General features: G+C 37.0%; 1 protein-coding gene across 6 annotated transcripts in view; it reads left to right on the top strand.

Annotated features, from left to right (window-relative positions):
- LOC110051717 (COP9 signalosome complex subunit 3-like) overlaps nt 1-17727 on the top strand; it is a 226401-nt gene that overhangs the window by 135157 nt on the left and 73517 nt on the right. For 5 of the 6 annotated variants that reach the window (XM_089292882.1, XM_089292883.1, XM_089292880.1 and 2 more), the window contains 2 exons: nt 7746-7847; nt 12263-12334. In XM_089292882.1, coding sequence (XP_089149008.1) covers nt 7746-7847; nt 12263-12334 — 174 coding nt within the window. Of the gene's footprint in view, nt 1-7745; nt 7848-12262; nt 12335-16455; nt 16954-17727 lie in introns of those variants that run through there. The other variant, XM_089292884.1, reaches the window with a different exon arrangement.

Raw genomic sequence — 17727 nt, 5'->3', positions numbered from 1 at the left:
GAAGACTAAATCCCAGGGTGCACTAGATAATTCTGTGCCAAAACTGTCTCAATTTGCATTTTTGTAGTTGAAAACCACTTTTGATGGTTGTAATGGACATTTTTCTTTGGTAATTAAATGTGAAGTTAATGATGTTGTGATCTGAAGAAGTAAGACTTTTGCCAATATCGATATCTGTAATATTTTTGGGGCTGCCAATTATTTTTAAATCCAAGATTGACTTGGAATGCGTTAGGCCTTCGTTGACTTGTGTTAAGGCAAAGTGGTTAATGATGCAGTCACAAACAAAGTCGGACAACTGATTAGGTTGAAAAGGTGAGCAGTGTTTTCCCTCCAATTTTTCCTTCGGGAGTTCCTTGGACTCCTTCAACCTAAGGCTGAGGGTCCAGAAGAAAAAACTGGGGTCCCACAGTTCACATTGTTTTAAATTCCAAGAGAACAATACAATCTTTTGGCAGGTAATTAATTTTATTGCACCACCCAGTAGAATGGTATAGGCACCCAAGAATAAATAATCATATCTATTATTCACTCAGTCTCTGTTATGTTTTTTTTATTAAAAAGGAATAAAGTACTTCAGGTATTTCTCACTGATTCATAAACTAAGTCAGAAAGATATAAGCTCCAATACAAAATTCTGGTAACTCAAAAAACTTGAATGCTTCTGAAAAGAAACTTCACAACTTAAGTTGAAATTTGGTCTGGAAGTAGCTCTTTGGGTTACCAGTAGCATCTCTTTTCAAAACAGGGTGCAAGATTCAGGAAACAAATTAGTAACATCAAAACTTTTCACTTTTGCTAAGTTTTCATGGCACTAAATGTTCTTGCTGCAGTTAGGAAATCAACATCTTCAAAGTGGGGCCCAACTAGTCTTACAATCATCATCGTATTCAGCCATTCAGGATTAAGTCTGTTTCTCAGCTTGGTCTTAATTGAATTTTGAACAGAAAAACCTTGCTCACAAGGGGCACTTGATACTGAGATTACAGGACTGATCTAGCTAATTACACAAAATCTGGGTGAACATTTTTATACTTTTGGATGAGAGTGCTTGTAAACTGTTCAAAGTTCATAGCTCTGTAACTCCGTACTAGATGCTTGAACTGAAGGAACTGGTTTTTCACACCTATCTGAGTCAAGAACAATTTTGAAGTGATGACAGAGTCTGTTGAGTTGTTGGCTGCCATGGTTTCCTAACTCCCTTACATCACCAGGCAGTCTTCTAGGGTTGAAGATGATGTCAAAACACTCCAGTAGCTCTTAGTCATTTTCTGGAAACCTGTCGTGTAGGTTGTTTGTAAGCTGGTTCAGGTATCTCCTTCGTGCTGAGTTGAACCTGGTTCTAAGGTTGTTATTGTCAGCAATATCCACTCCCTTGTAGCTATTCTTCGCTGAGCTTGGAACATCACCTAGGTCTGCCAACACTTTGTTTACTTTGGGAGATCCATCAATCATCCCTTGAATTGTCTCAATGTTGAAGTGACACTGTTAAATGACAGACAGGTTGGCAACAATCTTCTGAAACAGAGGGTATGTTTAATGCCAGCAGCATTGCAGTTAGTTAGTCTCTTGTTTCCCACAAGTGAAGTGTTAGAGCCAGTTTCTGGCATAAATAGCTAATTTCTTTTCAATGGAAATGTCACATGTTTCATCAAGCATCAGTCCATTAAAAGGTGTGTTAGAATCAGTTAAATCCAAATCAACAAATTTTTAGAAACGGATTTCACTAAAAAGGTTAACGGTAAAAAGCAACAACATTTCGACCTCTCAACAGTCATTTTCAAGTTGAAAAGTAAAAGTTTTGCATGCGCCCAAATATATACAATCGATTATAAGAATGCTAATGAGACACTGACTAAAACTCTAAAATATTTACATAGAAACAATACAAGAAAATTGTGGCATGAGTAATAAAAATGTTAAGGTGATAAAAACAGTTTAAAATAAAATAATTAAAATAATTAAGTAAATAGCTTCACGCAGATGAGTCACTCTGTTTGTTCAATTTTGGTTGAAGTTTATGAATAAAAAGCATTTCAAAAATCAAACACTTGACTGTTTGATTTTTGAAATGCTTTTTATTCGTAGACTTCAACCAAAATTGAACAAACAGAGTGACTCAATCCGCACGAAGCTATTTAAAACGTTGTTGCTTTTTAACGTTAGAATCATTCAGTTCTTTTTTCAAGTTATCTTCAACACATTTGGCCAAAACAGATTCCATCTCTTGTAAAAAACCAGAAGTATCACTATATCCATTAGCAACCTGAAGTTACATTATTGGAATAAAGTTAGCAGCAATGTTGTTCTTTGTCATAACATATACTGTTGTAAGCTGGATTATGTACCTTCTCGTGATTTCCTGTGTTTCATACTCGATGTTCCTCTTGGCATTTGCAACTCGACGTCACCAAAACCTGGATCGGACCGGACCAGATCACGGATCAGATCACGGAATGGATCACAGATCAGATCACTGATCGGATCATGGATCGGATCACGGATTGGATCATGGATCAGGTCAAGGAAAAAAATTCAAGATTCAAAATTCAAAATTTTGCTGAGCAAATTACACTAGAGTGACTACTGTGAGCAGAACATTTTATTTACTTCAGGTGTGATACTCCTTTATTCCTTTATAATAATGTCAAAGGTAATAATAGGATGAACGTATGAATCGAAACACAAAAAGAAACAAAAACACACTAAACAAACCTGATGATTTCAAACAATTTCTGTTTTTGAGACAAGTCTATACCTTTACAAGATGTGAGTTTGGAATACAATATTTCGCACTGGAGTAAAACAAAACAATTAATCATTTGTCTTTTAAAGAAATATAGCTGTTTTACAAAAAATTCTAGAAATAACATCGATAGTCTGGACGATAACGCAACCCGAGAATAAACAGCATTTTAGGAAGTACGTCATGATTTTTAGAGTCATTTTTATGGTCGTAAAGAGTGGCCTTTAAATAGAGTAAAACCTTGAAATGATTGTGTTCTAGGGTAGAAAACACTTAAGAGGCAAGAACAAATCAAAACAGAATGAGGATTGTTAAGGATGGCAAAGATTAACAAGGACTGCAAATAATGAACTGGAAAAAACTAGGCTAGTTTTTTCCAGATGCGCAAACTGTGACATAGCTCCTTTAAAGCAAGTCATGTCCTTGAGCTTTTGTACTTAAGTTTTCTCATTAACTGTAGCGCCAACTGTAATGCCCGCATATGATACGAAAATGTAGCTGAGAGTTAGCTACTGATACTAACAACAATTTCAAATACAAGAATGAAGGGTTCACACAAGCTCCAAGCCAACTAACGTTCAAATATAACTACATCTGCCTGTTCATTACAATTTAAATTCATCATAAATTAGGCGCTTATGTGGCTTTTTAAATGACCTCGTGTCATTCTCTGTAATTAACATGTCATTACTTGCGTCAAATGCGGGATTTTTGTAATTTAACATATTTTAGTTGTCCACTGTTATTTTTTATTTATATCATAAACGATTTGATTGTTTTTGGATTTTTTTTCTTTAAAACTTTGTTGTTTTTTCTGTGATCCAATCCGTGATCCAGTCTGGTCCAATCCAAGTTTTGTTGACACCTTTCCAACTGCCACTTGAAATCTTTTTTCTGAGCTTGAGGTCACTGATACTTGTAATATGATCTTTCAAATTTTGGTGCCTTTCCAGGACTGAATTCTGATCATTGTTACAGCCAGTTGTCGTGAAAGCAGTTTTCTCACTTGTCATCTTACAGATATCCCAATACATTTTTTCGTCTTCTTCTTTTAACCATGTGAATTCTTTCATTCAAGCTAGCAAGAAACCCCTCTTTTTTTGCGGGCTGTGATTCTGAATCTGCCATATTGCACTAGGCCCCAGAATGCCTCACAATTGTGCAGTAGTTCCCAAGCCTCTGCGAGGAGTTTGTATAGCAAGAGCAAGCTTGAGAAAGATTAAAACAAAAGGTGGTGCTGCAACAGTCAATTCAAAGGAGGGAATGTGGCAGGTTTGAGGGTTGAAAGATAAACTGAGAAAACAGAACAAAGATTCGGAAGTCTACTTTCATTCTCAAAAGATTTTTTTCGCAGATCTATTCAGGCTTAAAATAAGTCAGTAGTAGATGACCATCCTACATCATGTGCATCCAAGAGGACCTGTTCTTCTTGCCATTTTGGGTCCCTTTTCCATTTTTCAGCCAAACAGTGCGTCTCGGCCATGCATTTGCGTGCAAGGAAAAACCCTGTTGGATAATTGTTCTAATTTTCCAAGAGATATTGCTAGTTCTTGTGGACATTTTGAGTCATTACTCAGGGGTCCATAGAAAATTCCAATGAAGTATGAACAAGAGCAAACAGAAACCATGTCACACCACAGCTATTCAAATCTGTTTCCAGATTAATTTGCCAGTAGCAGGCGATGTCATTTTTAACAAGGAAGCAGAACTCCTCTGTCCCTACCTCCACAATCCTTTGATGTATAGTAAAGGTTGATGGCAGGATTTCGTGGTTATTATTGGAGTCATTTAGCTATGTCTCAGTAATTGCTACGACGTCCAGGTGCCCAATAGCAACGTGAGCTTGTAAGTCTAACTTCTTGTTAACAATACTGCAAGCAAAATTAAAATTGCTGTGTCTTTCAGTCACTACTCCACCACAAAGATTTGCAGAGCTAGGTCCTGGGTTTAGATCAACACTGTTCGATATAAGAAGAATTGTGTAAAATAAGTACTTGTTGAGGGACAAGGTGGCTCTTCCAAGCTTGGCTCAGGTCTTCCTTCTACTCCCAACTTTAATTACGCAGAGCCAAGTGAGTTAAGCCAGAATTTTGTCACCAAAGTGACATTTTAGGCGATAAATACAAACACATGTTGTCCATGGATGATTTAAATCCACACTAGGACTGTTTTGACGGATGAGAGAAGGTTTAGAGAATATATAAAAAAATAAATTTGAAGAGCTATCAGAATGCCTCTTGCCGCCATGCTGTGATGACCAAAAAAATCACAAGCAAACAGGGTTAGAGATGGGGTAAACAATCATTTGTTTCAAAGCAACGAAGCTAGTAGCACCCAAAAACTTGTGACGGGTGGGATGTTCTCACTAACAAGCAGTCAAAGGAATGATCTACTTAGTACAAAGATGACCATCTTAGAAACCTTTTCTTAACACACGTATTGCTGGGCTATCTGTTACAAAAATTCCAAACACATACTAATTAAACATTTTAAGGTGTGCATTAAGACACTTAATTACTATCATAAGCAAACAGACTCATAGATAGGGTAAACAATCATTTATTGCAAAGGTACAAAACTAGTAGCACCTGAAAACCCCAAACTCAATGGGAAAAATGGAAATGTTAGAGGGTAGGGGAGGGAGTGCTTATGATAGAATGGAGGATATTCGCAAGAATGAAAAGAAAGCTACTGAGAAAAGGGTGCATGCAAACATGCAAGTGTTAGTCAAAATGACCAAACAATTTTAGAACAATCTCATCGGTGATCTGCTCTATTCAGAAGCAAACCTCTAGGAACCTATGTATTCTTCATGTGGCACTTGCATGACAAGCTGTCTTATCACAAACTAACGCAACGGGAGTGGTACGATAATCATGTTAATATTACTGACATTGCAAAAAATATGATACAAAAGTAAGCTTATATCAATCGTCATTCACTGATAGCAGATAGGGTATTTTCCCTTTTGTACCAATGTATTACATGTATTTATTGCACTACAAAAGGAATCATTAATTGGTTGTTAAAACTTCTGGTTAATTTGTTGATTGGGGCAAAAGCTAATGGCTGCTTGTTTGTTTAGAGTATGTGTTACAATTTCTGGTTCATTTGTCATGCAAAGTGTTGAAAATACCAAAAATATGTATATACAGTGATGTCTGGTTCATTGTAGGTTGGTTTAGTGTAAAGGGCAACTGAAGGTCACCCAGAAATGCAAGTTCAGTGAAGAAATATTTTCACTTACCGTAGACAAAATTGTTATTCAGAGTAAACTATTTTTTTGCTAGTCTGAACAAAAATTTTGTGATTAGTGAAACGAAACCTTCTAGACGTTAGTGGCACTTTTTGGGTCTGGTAATTGTTGCTAATTGGGGAGTTTGTAGTACAATTGTTATAATTTTTGTCAGTTATCAATATTGTGTGCTTTTTTGTTTTTTAGATGTTTCTGAAATTAAATTAAAATAAAGCACAAATTATGTATTTCAACAACTGATCGGTGAAATATCAGCAGACTTTCTTGAAAATTTTGTCTGAAATGAAACTTCACAAAGTTTCCTGACAATTCTTGAAATTATTTTGTTAGCCTGCAGAACAGGTGGATTAGCAGGACAGAGAGTGAAACGCAATACCTGAGCGCGAAGCACGAGACGAAAATATCCGCCTGTAGTCACACCATTATTTATGCTCTACAACCCCCTTGAAAATGATTGGTAAGAAAGGATGAGAGAGAACAAAACAATTCAATTTATTGGCATGCAAAAATGTCTCAGGTAACCAATTTACAAATGTATACATGACACAAAACAGTCAACAGACGTGAACATCTAAATTTAGCTAAATTTAAATCATGTGCTGCCAGAACAAACAAAGGAGGTATAAACCTAAACATCGAGCTCAGGAGAGGAAAAGCTTGAACAAATTAAGGATGTAAGAAACATAACTTTGATGACATAGAAGGGATCTCTAAGATTCTCAAAGTAACACTACAGCACAGTCTCTGGCGACGCCGGACAAAGCTAAATATGATCCATGGTATTAAATGAACAAGCCACATAACTTAACACAGTTTTAATCTAATAACCGGGCCTGGCATCACAATATAGAACGCAAGTAACCAACGTGATCACTGACATTTTCCCTCCAGAGCAAATAACTAAAAAGAGATAAAACATACATTTCTGCAATAGAACTAGTTGAGGCAAGACAAACCACACTTTATAATTCGGCACATGGTAAATTACAAAGGTGTCAAACTTTACAAAGCAGTAGATAACCGCTGAAACCATACAGATCATGCAGAGCTCTGACCTCTTAACAGACATCCGATGGCTCTACTCTACTTTTAAAAAAGTCTTCCTGATAACACAACAACATTAACCGTCCTCCAGAAACAAGCGAGGAGCAAAATAATAGGTCAAGAGGCTGGATTTTAGAAGAGAAAGGCAAATGTAGAAATGTCACAAGCCATAGGAGTCCGCGTAGACTTGTCACCCCAATTTAACACATTTTGTTTTTTCTCGCTACTGACGTCATGTGGCTTCAAGCAACCAATCAGCAAAATCCGTTCGCCAGGTGAGTGGTTGGAAGAGTATAAACAATGGTGTGACTACAGGCGGATTTTTTTGTCTCACGCTTCAACCTCATGGTCGCGCTCCACGCTCGTGTATTGCCTTTCGCTCTAGTGTTTCGCTCTCTGCCACGCTAATTCATCTGTTCTGCAGGCTAGAAATTTTGCTTGCATTGTTTATTTTGTTTGCATTATTTTTGCACAGTACTGTAGTATAGCTGTAGCATGTCTGCAACAATTTCTTTCGCATATCTTCCATCCTACCCAGGGGGTGTTAATCTGAAGTAAATATTTGTTTTTCTTGCCCCAGACCTTGTCAACCGTAACTCATTTTAAGTTCAGCATTTTGAAATAATTTAACCATTACAGACCTCACACTACATGTAGTTCAATAACTGTATTATTGCGTGCCTTTTCATTTGATTTCAGCCACTAAGTTCTGCATACCATGAACTTGCATCAAGTTACTCATGCAACAACCCTAGTGAGGTGCAGACAGTGGCAACAAAAAATGAAGAGACATTTAGAACAGTAAGTACTATGGCAGACTTAGGAATTTTATTGCAATTTGATGTGACACAATTTGATTATCAGAACTGTATTTACGAAAGTGAATTGGGGTATAGAAGTATTTTCAAACTCTCTGTCACATGTGTATAGTGCTTGTGGTTGTTCTTCGAGAATCTTCTAATAATCTGTAGTAGTGGTTGGTAGATTTAACTTTTGACAGTCTATATTGGGTGATTTCAGAAAATATCCATACCTACACCACAGACAGCTTTTTTTTTTAATTCTAAGGGTAAGGGGGTTCTTTGAACTGGAAATCCAAAGGCATGGGGGTACTTACGATTGGAATTCCAAAGGCATGGGGAAGTTTCCAGAGGGGACAGACAAGAGTGTGAAAGCACAAACGAACTAGTGACACTGCTGACAACCATGGAAAACATGATATGAGACAAGTGTTGATCGATCAGACATGTGTTTGCATTCATTTACCCAATGCAAAGTATGTGCCAGTGATACACATCCACAAAGAAACTGCTATAATGGCATCTACACTGTAATCAGGTGAATATCATGCATAATGCACCTGTCATTGTTAATCCTGTGGGGGTGGGGGGAGGGTTGCAGGCATGAGGTAGGAATTTGATACCTGGGATGATCCCAGTCGGGCATTTGATCGTGCAAAGAGGCCCCAGGGTTGAGAAATTTGACTTTGAGGAAAAGATGCCTGGTGATACAATTCGGACATGGTTACAAAGTCTGTCTCTCACAGCGCAAGCTGGAGGGAAAGGTAAATTTTTATTTGTTTTCATCACTATTTATCTGACACTGAAGACTGCCATCTAATCAGATGTTGTCCATTTTGATAAAGTTCTCAACTTCAAGTATACATTTGATTGTAAAACTCATTGAAATCAAATTCCACCCTAAAAGTCAGTACAGTTTTATGTTAAATGGAGCTAGCGAGAACTTTTTTGTTTTTGATACTTTGATTGATGTCAGTTTACCCAACGTGGCAATTTTGACAAATCCCCACCCCCTGCCTCCCCACCCCCCCCCCCTTGTGGGATTTACATTGATAAGTGCATAATATTGATGGGCATAATATTGATGGTAAATAAGGCAGGATTTGCCCGTGCATTTTCAAATTCCCTCTAGTACAAAACAATGAAAATGTTTATTTCTTTACTAGTAAAAATCAAAAACTTGTTGAAAAATTGTGACTGAAGAGTAGGAAGCTTTAGTTCCAAAGCAATTAGTCACGAATGCGTTCAACCATATTGATAGCAAATTTTGAGTCCTGTAGACAGTGGTTTGACTGACCGAAAATTATGAGCAAAAACTTCCAGGAAGATGGCAAAGCGTAATACCTCCCTCGCTGGAAGTTGTAGAGAGCCAAACAAGAAATTCCAGAGGGATGACATAAAAGACAGAAATCTGGAAGGGAGGAGGGGTTAAGGATTTCAGAATTTGAAAGGAATGGGAGTAGAGCATTTTGCAATTTCTGATAGCAAGAGGTTAGGTATGGATATTTTCTGGAATTGCCTATTAATGATGTTTAGCATTAATTTGGTTCATTAAAAAGTCTTCATGTGATCTTTGGACATTGTGGAGTCCTCTAGATGCCCTTCAAAAATGTTATAATGTCTGTGTCTTTAGGACGTTTGCATGTTTTCCCACCTTTGCGGGTGTCCTGTGAGAAAAAATTTGTATGCGTGCTGGTTTCAATAAAACCCAAACAAACTATATATTAGTAGAAAGCTTAATAAATGTAGTTTATGATAGAAATACAATTCAAGTGAGTTTCTCTTTTAGGAAGTGTCAGGAGCTAGTAATACGTGAAATGACCGAGGGTTCTTCTATTGAATTTATCGGCTATCGGATGCCAACACACAAGCAAAATGGCTTGACAGTCTTATTCACAAGGCATCAATCAACAAAAATGTGTCAGGCTTTTTCGATATTCTGATTGGTTGTCTAGATATCCACATCTAAAGTTGGAGTAGCTAAAAATATGCAAGACGTGTTGCGTAAATGGACACCACAGGAAAAATATGTTAAATATCCAAATTTTTCGACACACTTTCATTTGTCATTATCCCGGAAATGTTCTGGCGAAATTTCACGAAAATCCATCAAATATTTTTACCCTAAAAATTCACTCAAAGTGAGTTTATTCCTCCCAAAATCAAATGCGAGATTTTAGCTCGTAAAGGTTTGTAAACAACTCACGCCATGCCAGGAGATTATCTCGCCTTATGAAACCGCAAACCAGTGGAACAACAGGACCTCCTAGCGTCAATGAAAATGGATCAGGATTTCCCAGGAAGATCATCACGTTGTAACACATTTTCTATCTCGCTGTCGCATTGACGAGAAAGGCACTAAAATGGGTAAAGTTGCCAAAGTCAAAAGAACAAATAAACAATATAAACAATACCAAATAACATGAAATGTGAGCTCCAAGATGAGCATTTGCCATGAAAATTTTCCCTGGCAGTTTCACCATTTAAGCAATTATGACACCTTCCTAGTTTATTGACTTTATTTCAAAATGCATTTTTTCTAAATAACTCAGTCGCTTTTGAAATTTTTAATATTTTCTTATTGTAAACTTTAGATAAAATGACTAACTTAAATTTTGTTAAATCAAAGAAAAAACGATTTTTGTGCCCTTGAAGGTGGGAAGTAACCTTAGCCCATTGACGCCTACGTGACCATAACCACCCATGACGAGCCTTGGCCTTTGTTGTGCTTCTGATGTCATCACCTTTGCTCAAAATTGGCCACACCTAAACTCAAGTTCTGCAGCAGGAAAAGATCCAGTGATACCCAGATCAGGGTGATTGGGTCAATTGAGCATGAAATTTGCACAAAAATGCTTAGGAATTTGAGTGAAAAACTCAAAGCAAAATTTCGCTCAACTACACTTGGCTACTCCCTGCTAAGAATTTCCTGTCTTGATGATGCTTTCTCAGGAATTCTTCAACTGGAAGCAGGCCTAGTAGAAAAAAAAGATAATAAAAGAAACCAAAAAGCCTAAAGATGTGATTTGATTTGTACATGCCCAAGTAAAAATGTCATAAAACACGATGCTAGTGGAAGAAATTCATCCCCCCATGTTGCAAATGCCCTTTTGGGTAGATTAGAGCTAATGTAGCTCATAGAAATATCTATACAAATAAATATGTGAAAGATCATATAAAATTATTTGAACTGTGGAGAAAGATATGAAGACAGGATTGATCATTGCAGTTATGCACGCAACTTAAGCAGTTGTAAAATTAAAGTCTGAAAACAATTCGGGCCTGAACGGGATTCGTACCCATGACCTCTGCTATACCGGTGCAGTGCTCTACCAACTGAGCTATCAAGCCATTTGGGAGCTGGTCAGTATTTGAGTTCATAACATACCCGTAGATGATGAAGAATACAAATGAATATATGAAAGATCATATGTTTGAACTGCAGAGGAAGATATTCTTCATCATCTATGTGTATATTACAAACTCATATACTGACCAGTTCCCAGATGGCTTGATAGCTCAGGTGATAGAGAACTGTACCGGTATCGCAGAGGTCATGGGTTCAACTCCTGTTCAAGCCTGAATTTTTTTCAGGCTTAAATTTCACAACTGCTTCAGTTGTGTGCATACATGTAACTGCGATGATCAATCATGTCTTCAGAAATATCTATGCTGAAAATGTCAAAAATGTCAATAAAATGTGTTTTGCCAAAAATCTCCAGGTGTCAATGGGTTAAATATAGATTATTTCTACTTACAATGCTAAGGTCAGATAATAATTTACTTGTGTCAGAAAGAGGAAAAAGAAGAGTCACCAATATCATTTCAGAAATAAAGGTTGCAGAAATATACCCTGATTTTAAAAATTGGCACAGCAAACTCAGAACGGTCTCCAACATTTTTAGTTCAAAATGTTTAAGATTAGTCAATAGAGGTAAACTTTCTTGTATAAGTGGGTTTGTTGCATTAATAATTCCAAATTTTGACATGTGTTTAATAAAATGTAACTGTTAAAGAGACATTTGAAGCTGTTGTACAGCTTAGCAAAAGGCTCCAAAAAGCAGCATTCAGTGGCATGAGGGGCCGAAATGTCAAAGTTTTAGTATTTGGAAATATAGAAGAACATAAGAGAAGTCTTCAACTGAAAGAAAAGAATGGGTCACCAGACTTCCAAGATTGCTAAATCTATGCAAAGTTGCTGCAGTGGTTACTAGTGCTATTCACAGTTGTTCATTTTATTACCTAAAGTGTGTACTGAATGCGTGGCAATTGTGAAGTGTACAGAAACAATTATTGTGGATATCTTTAGACAGTCCTATCTCTGTCAGTTTTGTATGCTTAATTGAAACTTTCTTCACTATTTGTCCTTGCATGGGTGGTATTATAAACTAACAATTCTTTAATTTTGTGTTTCAGGATTGCAATGTAGGTCTGGTTAAGCAAGTCGTAAGCTCATTGTACAAGAAAAACATCCTGAGGCTTACTAAGGTTCTTCTACATAATATTATGTAACCTTAAACTGTGTAGACTAGTTGCAACATAGAATAAGAAAAGGTCAAAATAGTTGGCAATTGAAAACTAAAAAAAGAAGTACCCCCAGGATTAGAAGATTATAAAAGAGCGCAACTAAGAAACATTTCATGACTTGGACATAATCTACAATACACAGAAAACCACTTTGATAGTGGAATGTGTTGGTATATTGCTGGCTTTTTATTCCCAAAAGAAACTCTTGTTTACATCTAATCCTTTGTGTTGTTGTCAAAAGATTGTTTTCTTTTGTTTTCAAAAGTAGTTTAGATGTTTTATCATAATTATTGTTCTCCGACCTTATCATTATGCAGATGTTAACATATTCTTTCAAGATCATAGAAGGGCATTTCATTATTATTAAGTGTTATTTCCCTTATGAGTACATTTAGCCATTTTTTAATTGCCGGTTTTCATGTGACGTCATCATTTTCCAAAACTGAAAATTTAGTTTCATCAAATGTAAGACTCTCCAATAACTTGACGTTTTACAACGTTTAAAGTGTATATGACATGAAAAATAATTTCTGCTTATTTGAAAGGCCTTGTTAAAATACAGCATTTTTCATTTTGTAAAGGAGCACATTTGAATTTCCAAGTTTATGTGTAGTGTGACATCAAATGGCGGCCTGAGAAGGCTCTTGCGTAGGTCGAAGGATGAGTCATCTCATAAGTTTTTGCTAACCGAACTGTTCTTTCTCTAGAAGAAGTGTTAATTTCAATGTGTTGGAGCTCCAGAGTAATAACTTTTCGTTTAAATAGCAAAACTCTATGACAGATGTTTCTGTTTCTTTACTGCCGCCATGTTTGTGTCCCTCTGTGAGGCAACAACATGGCATCTCCATACAAAGCTCTATAAATTTGGGTGAAACACTTCTCCAAATGATGCGCGAATGAAAACCACACAGACCTCAATCTTGGCTAGGTTGTGTATATAACAATCATCCCTTGAGTTACTTTATTGAATGGTTATGATATTTAAACTTGGAAAATATTATTTTTCAAGTTGTAGTGGTGGAATGATTTCACTCCACTTCTTCACTCCTTCACCCCTTTACTGACCTTCCCTCCTTCACTCCTTCACTCCTTCACTCCTTCACTCCTTCACTCCTTCACTCCTTCACTCCTTCACTCCTTCACTCCTTCACTCCTTCACTCCTTCACACCTTCACCCCTTCACTCCTTCACCCTTTCACTCCTTCACTTCCCGTTAGGCATTTGGAAACCCAGGGGGGGGGACTCCCATATGAAACCGCAAGGGATGCTTGTCGGAAAATATGAATTTAATTCCTAAGGGAGACTGATGGGCACGTTGCTTGAGCTTCATTAGACCCCGAAAAGATACCACTCAAAACCGAAGAGGTTCAATCACTAGCCACTGTTCAAGAAAGGATCCTGCGTGCACTTGTAGACCCGACTCGCGTACTCAAGAGATCAGCAAAAATCAAGCCTGACAACAGAAATTAAATGAGAGCGTTTCTTTTATTATCATTTCCTCGAGTGCACCCTAAAGGATACTTTGACAGCTAAAAATGGTGATGTTTCGTCATCAACACCCCAAGTGAGACCAGAATCCTTGATTTGTACCGAGAAGATGAGCATTCCTGACATTTTCATATTGGAGTCTCCCCGGGTTTCAAACATCAGCCGTCTAAGGTCGTTTTTACAGTCGCTTGCAGCCTGTCAAGTTAGTTATTTTCGAGAGGTAGAAGGTAACGATTTTTTCATTGTAAGGAAAATACTCATGGTTCTTCCTTAGTAATTCAATTCAGGGAAAGTCTTTATGGTTTTTCCTTCACAAACCTACGTGATATTGTAAGTTCGAAAGCAATCGATATAAACGAATGATTAAAGGCTCCAGACAATTTTTCTACCGCAAGAAACAGAAAGACAAATGCTACCTTTCGGTAGATGATTTCTCAACAGAAAAAGAAAAAACAATGAAGAAGAAAAGGAAAAATAATCATTAGCCACCACCAGGATTCGAACTCCCAATGTCTTGCCTGGCGAGCCAGCGCTTATCATATTGTGCTAACTGTAAATAAGTTACCTGAGAGCTAAAATATTAATTATTTATTTACGTACCACAGGCTCAAGTGTTTCGCTCAGTCTTTACCTCACTTTTGACCAAACAAAATGATCTTGCTGTTTTTGACTACAGCACAAGGAAGACATGTACAGATACATACAATGTAAAACGTCTAAGCAGGCACGAGTAACAAATAGTTTCTTAACATTGAACTTTTCATTTTGCAAATATCACAACACACCCCTGAATGAAAAAACGCTTTATGAGCTTGTTCAAAAGCTAGACTGCCTTCACATCACTAGTAGTTCCTTAATGAGCAATGCCTCACTACACCCTTTCTTAATTTATTTTCCAAGTTCAGTGGCTCACAGCCACTTTGATTGTGGGATAATGCAATTATTCCATAATCTCATATAGTCGGCGATTATCTTGAAGTTATAATAATTATGAGAAAAACATATAAAATTAGATAAAGGAATAATGTAGAAAGACAAATACTGTAAAGACTCATGTATAAGCCGCATCTTTTTGCTCAAGTTTTGGGCCAAAAATCATGGGTGTGGCTTATACACCAGACTGTTGCCACCTTATCTTGTGTTTAAACAAAAGACGCTTCCTAAGAACTTGAACTTTCCCAAAGAGGTTGTTGGGTACTAAATGAAGTAAGGTACTAAATGACTGTGTGGTTACCTAGCAAATGTTTTGCATCATTCTCCTGTGTTTTATTTTCATTCAAATTCCGTTGTTTTCATTCCAACTGTGGGCTTTAGCAATGAAGACAACTGTTGTCAGTCACAGGGAGTAGGGAAATTGATTAAAGAGAAGCTTTTAAAAGGTATTTTCAGAGTTGATTAACTTATTAATGTCACAGCAAATATACAACATTAGATTTCGTCAAGTTTATTGCTAACATCTGCGAACAAACAAACAACTTTTTTTACAAGAGTTCTTTTTTGGAGTTCTTGTTTTCTTGAAAATCATGCTTGAAAGTTGGGGGTGTGGCTTGTACATGAGTGTGGCTTATACACAACTCTTAAGGTAGTAAAATCAAAGGAGACCTATGGCCAAACTTGTGGATTAAGTAATCTGGAGATGAAGTATGTTTGTGGACTTGCAATTATTGGTGGATTATTAAATGCTGTTAAAACAAGCGGGTTTGTACCATGCAAGGTCACACTTACTTCACAAAGTGTGGGCTTTTGTTGCACACACATTACAAAGACATACATCCAGAATAGCTGAGGTGGCAAAATTGCAGCTGAACATGGAGTGGTAAAGACTAAGGGTTCTTGGGTCACAGTCAAAGGACACTCCTGCCAACAAAAAGCCACAGAGTACTCTCTCTCCACATAACATACATCAAAATAAGTAGCCTTATTTGCAAACATTTTCAGTGTTGATACAAAAAATCTGTCGACCTATAAATACGTGTTCCAACAACCTTATAGGGGATTTCTTTACCTTTGTTATCTTTTCAATCAGAAAGCAAAAGTATAAACAAAAGCCAGGGTAAAAATCATTTAAGCTTATCAAAATCAAGTATTTGGGAACTTTTTACCAAGTTTATCTGCATTTCACATCCCACTCAGAGTTCAGATCAATGTACTAAAATAAGCAAGACAAGTACAGAGAACACAACTTTAATCTAAACTTAACTCGATGTCAGTTGAACATGGACAACTCAACATGAAAGTGCTATAAACTGCAAAGCTGTGAACAAAGGTTTGCTTGATTGAACGTTGGATCTCACAGGAGATCTAATCAGCCAAACTTGGAAAGTAAAACGATAATAAGTCAAAGACTACTGCAAGGCTGACACAGCGTCGTATATTTAAAACAATATTTTGGCTGGCCTCAGGTTTAGATGTTACTAAATTATAAAAATGAAATTACAATATTATATAACAGTGCCGATGTTTGTACTGTTTTCAATGGCTGTTTCATTCATTAAAAATAGTTCGTTTCGCTCATATAAGTTCATTAAGGTCGTTCGCTAAGACACATTCTCATCAAAGCTTACCACATTAACATGAGATTTACTCATTTTCAGGTCCCTTTCCAGCAAACAAATGCTCATATCCTGGTCATTTTTTACGTCTGGACGACTCAAATGCTCCTGAAATTCAGCCTTCAAGTTGGCCATAGTACTAATTCCAACATTTGAAGTCAACTCCACTTCACTTTGGCAAAACACCTAATATTATTGTCATGTAAAAGCTACAAAATCATCAATTTCAGGCTGGCAAGATGCACGCTTTGAATAGTAACCGTGCAGCTGCACGGTTACTATTCCAATATGGCGTCGGGCTCGATTACTATTCCAACATGGCATTGGGCTCGGGCGTTCTCGTTTGGGCCGACTAATTACAAACACTGTCTACACCTGAGTGAGTGAGTGAGTGAGTGAGTGATACATTTGCATATCGGAGTCCCCACAACAAACACGTCCCTACGCTTTGTGTATCCACAAGTTTAAAAATAAGAAAAATGAACTGGTTTCAGCTGCGAATGTATCAAATTAAAAAATAAAAAATGCAAATGACTGCAATGAGAGAAGCCTCGTAGCTTTAGCGATTTCAGGAGGGAATTGATGCACAAACTATATATCCCCACTGATCCATTCCTGCCAGTTGTTCAGCATTAGCTTCTTCATGTAACGATCACTTATTTTGCAGTGTGGTTGAAGAGTTCAATATCCACCACATTGTTTTGTTGCTTTTGTTTTGTTCATGGCGACTGAAAACTGGGGAGAGTACCTGTCCTCAGAGTAGGGGCTTCGGTAATCTTCCCTTATTTCTTTCATTCATAGAAAACCAAGATAGTGGCATTCAAACTCTTCAAGTATACCCAAAAATGTGGGATCGTAAACAGTTTACATAAGTTTCTGATTTCTTTATTCAATTCATTGCGTCAAAGACAAGCGTATACATGAGTTCCCATGGTCTTACATAGCATATAGCTATGTAAGACACTCCTGGCCAAAAAATCATAGAGTGCTCTGAGTATTTGGGAATTTTTTTCCAAGTTTATATGCATTTGATATCCCACTCAGAGTTGAGAACAATGTACTAAAATAAACGAGACAAGTATAGAGAACACAACTTTAATCTAAACTTAACTCCATGTCGGTTGAAGGTGGACAACTCAACATGAAAAACTTAAGGAAAATTTTGCAACATTGATTTTTTTCTGAGACTTTTACCACTGTAAGATGATGAGTTAGTTAAGTCAGAAATGTAAAAAAGGGAGGTCACCGACTTCATTTTGGAGAGAACATGCCTGGAAAAATACCCTAAATCTGAAAAAATCAGGTTTCATTAGC

The sequence above is a fragment of the Orbicella faveolata genome, unplaced genomic scaffold (assembly GCF_042242905.1).
Source record: "Orbicella faveolata isolate gen_17 unplaced genomic scaffold, um_ofav_v1 contig_24, whole genome shotgun sequence".
In the NCBI taxonomy this organism is placed as follows: Eukaryota; Metazoa; Cnidaria; class Anthozoa; order Scleractinia; family Merulinidae; genus Orbicella; species Orbicella faveolata.
This window is presented reverse-complemented; position numbering and strand designations above follow the sequence as displayed.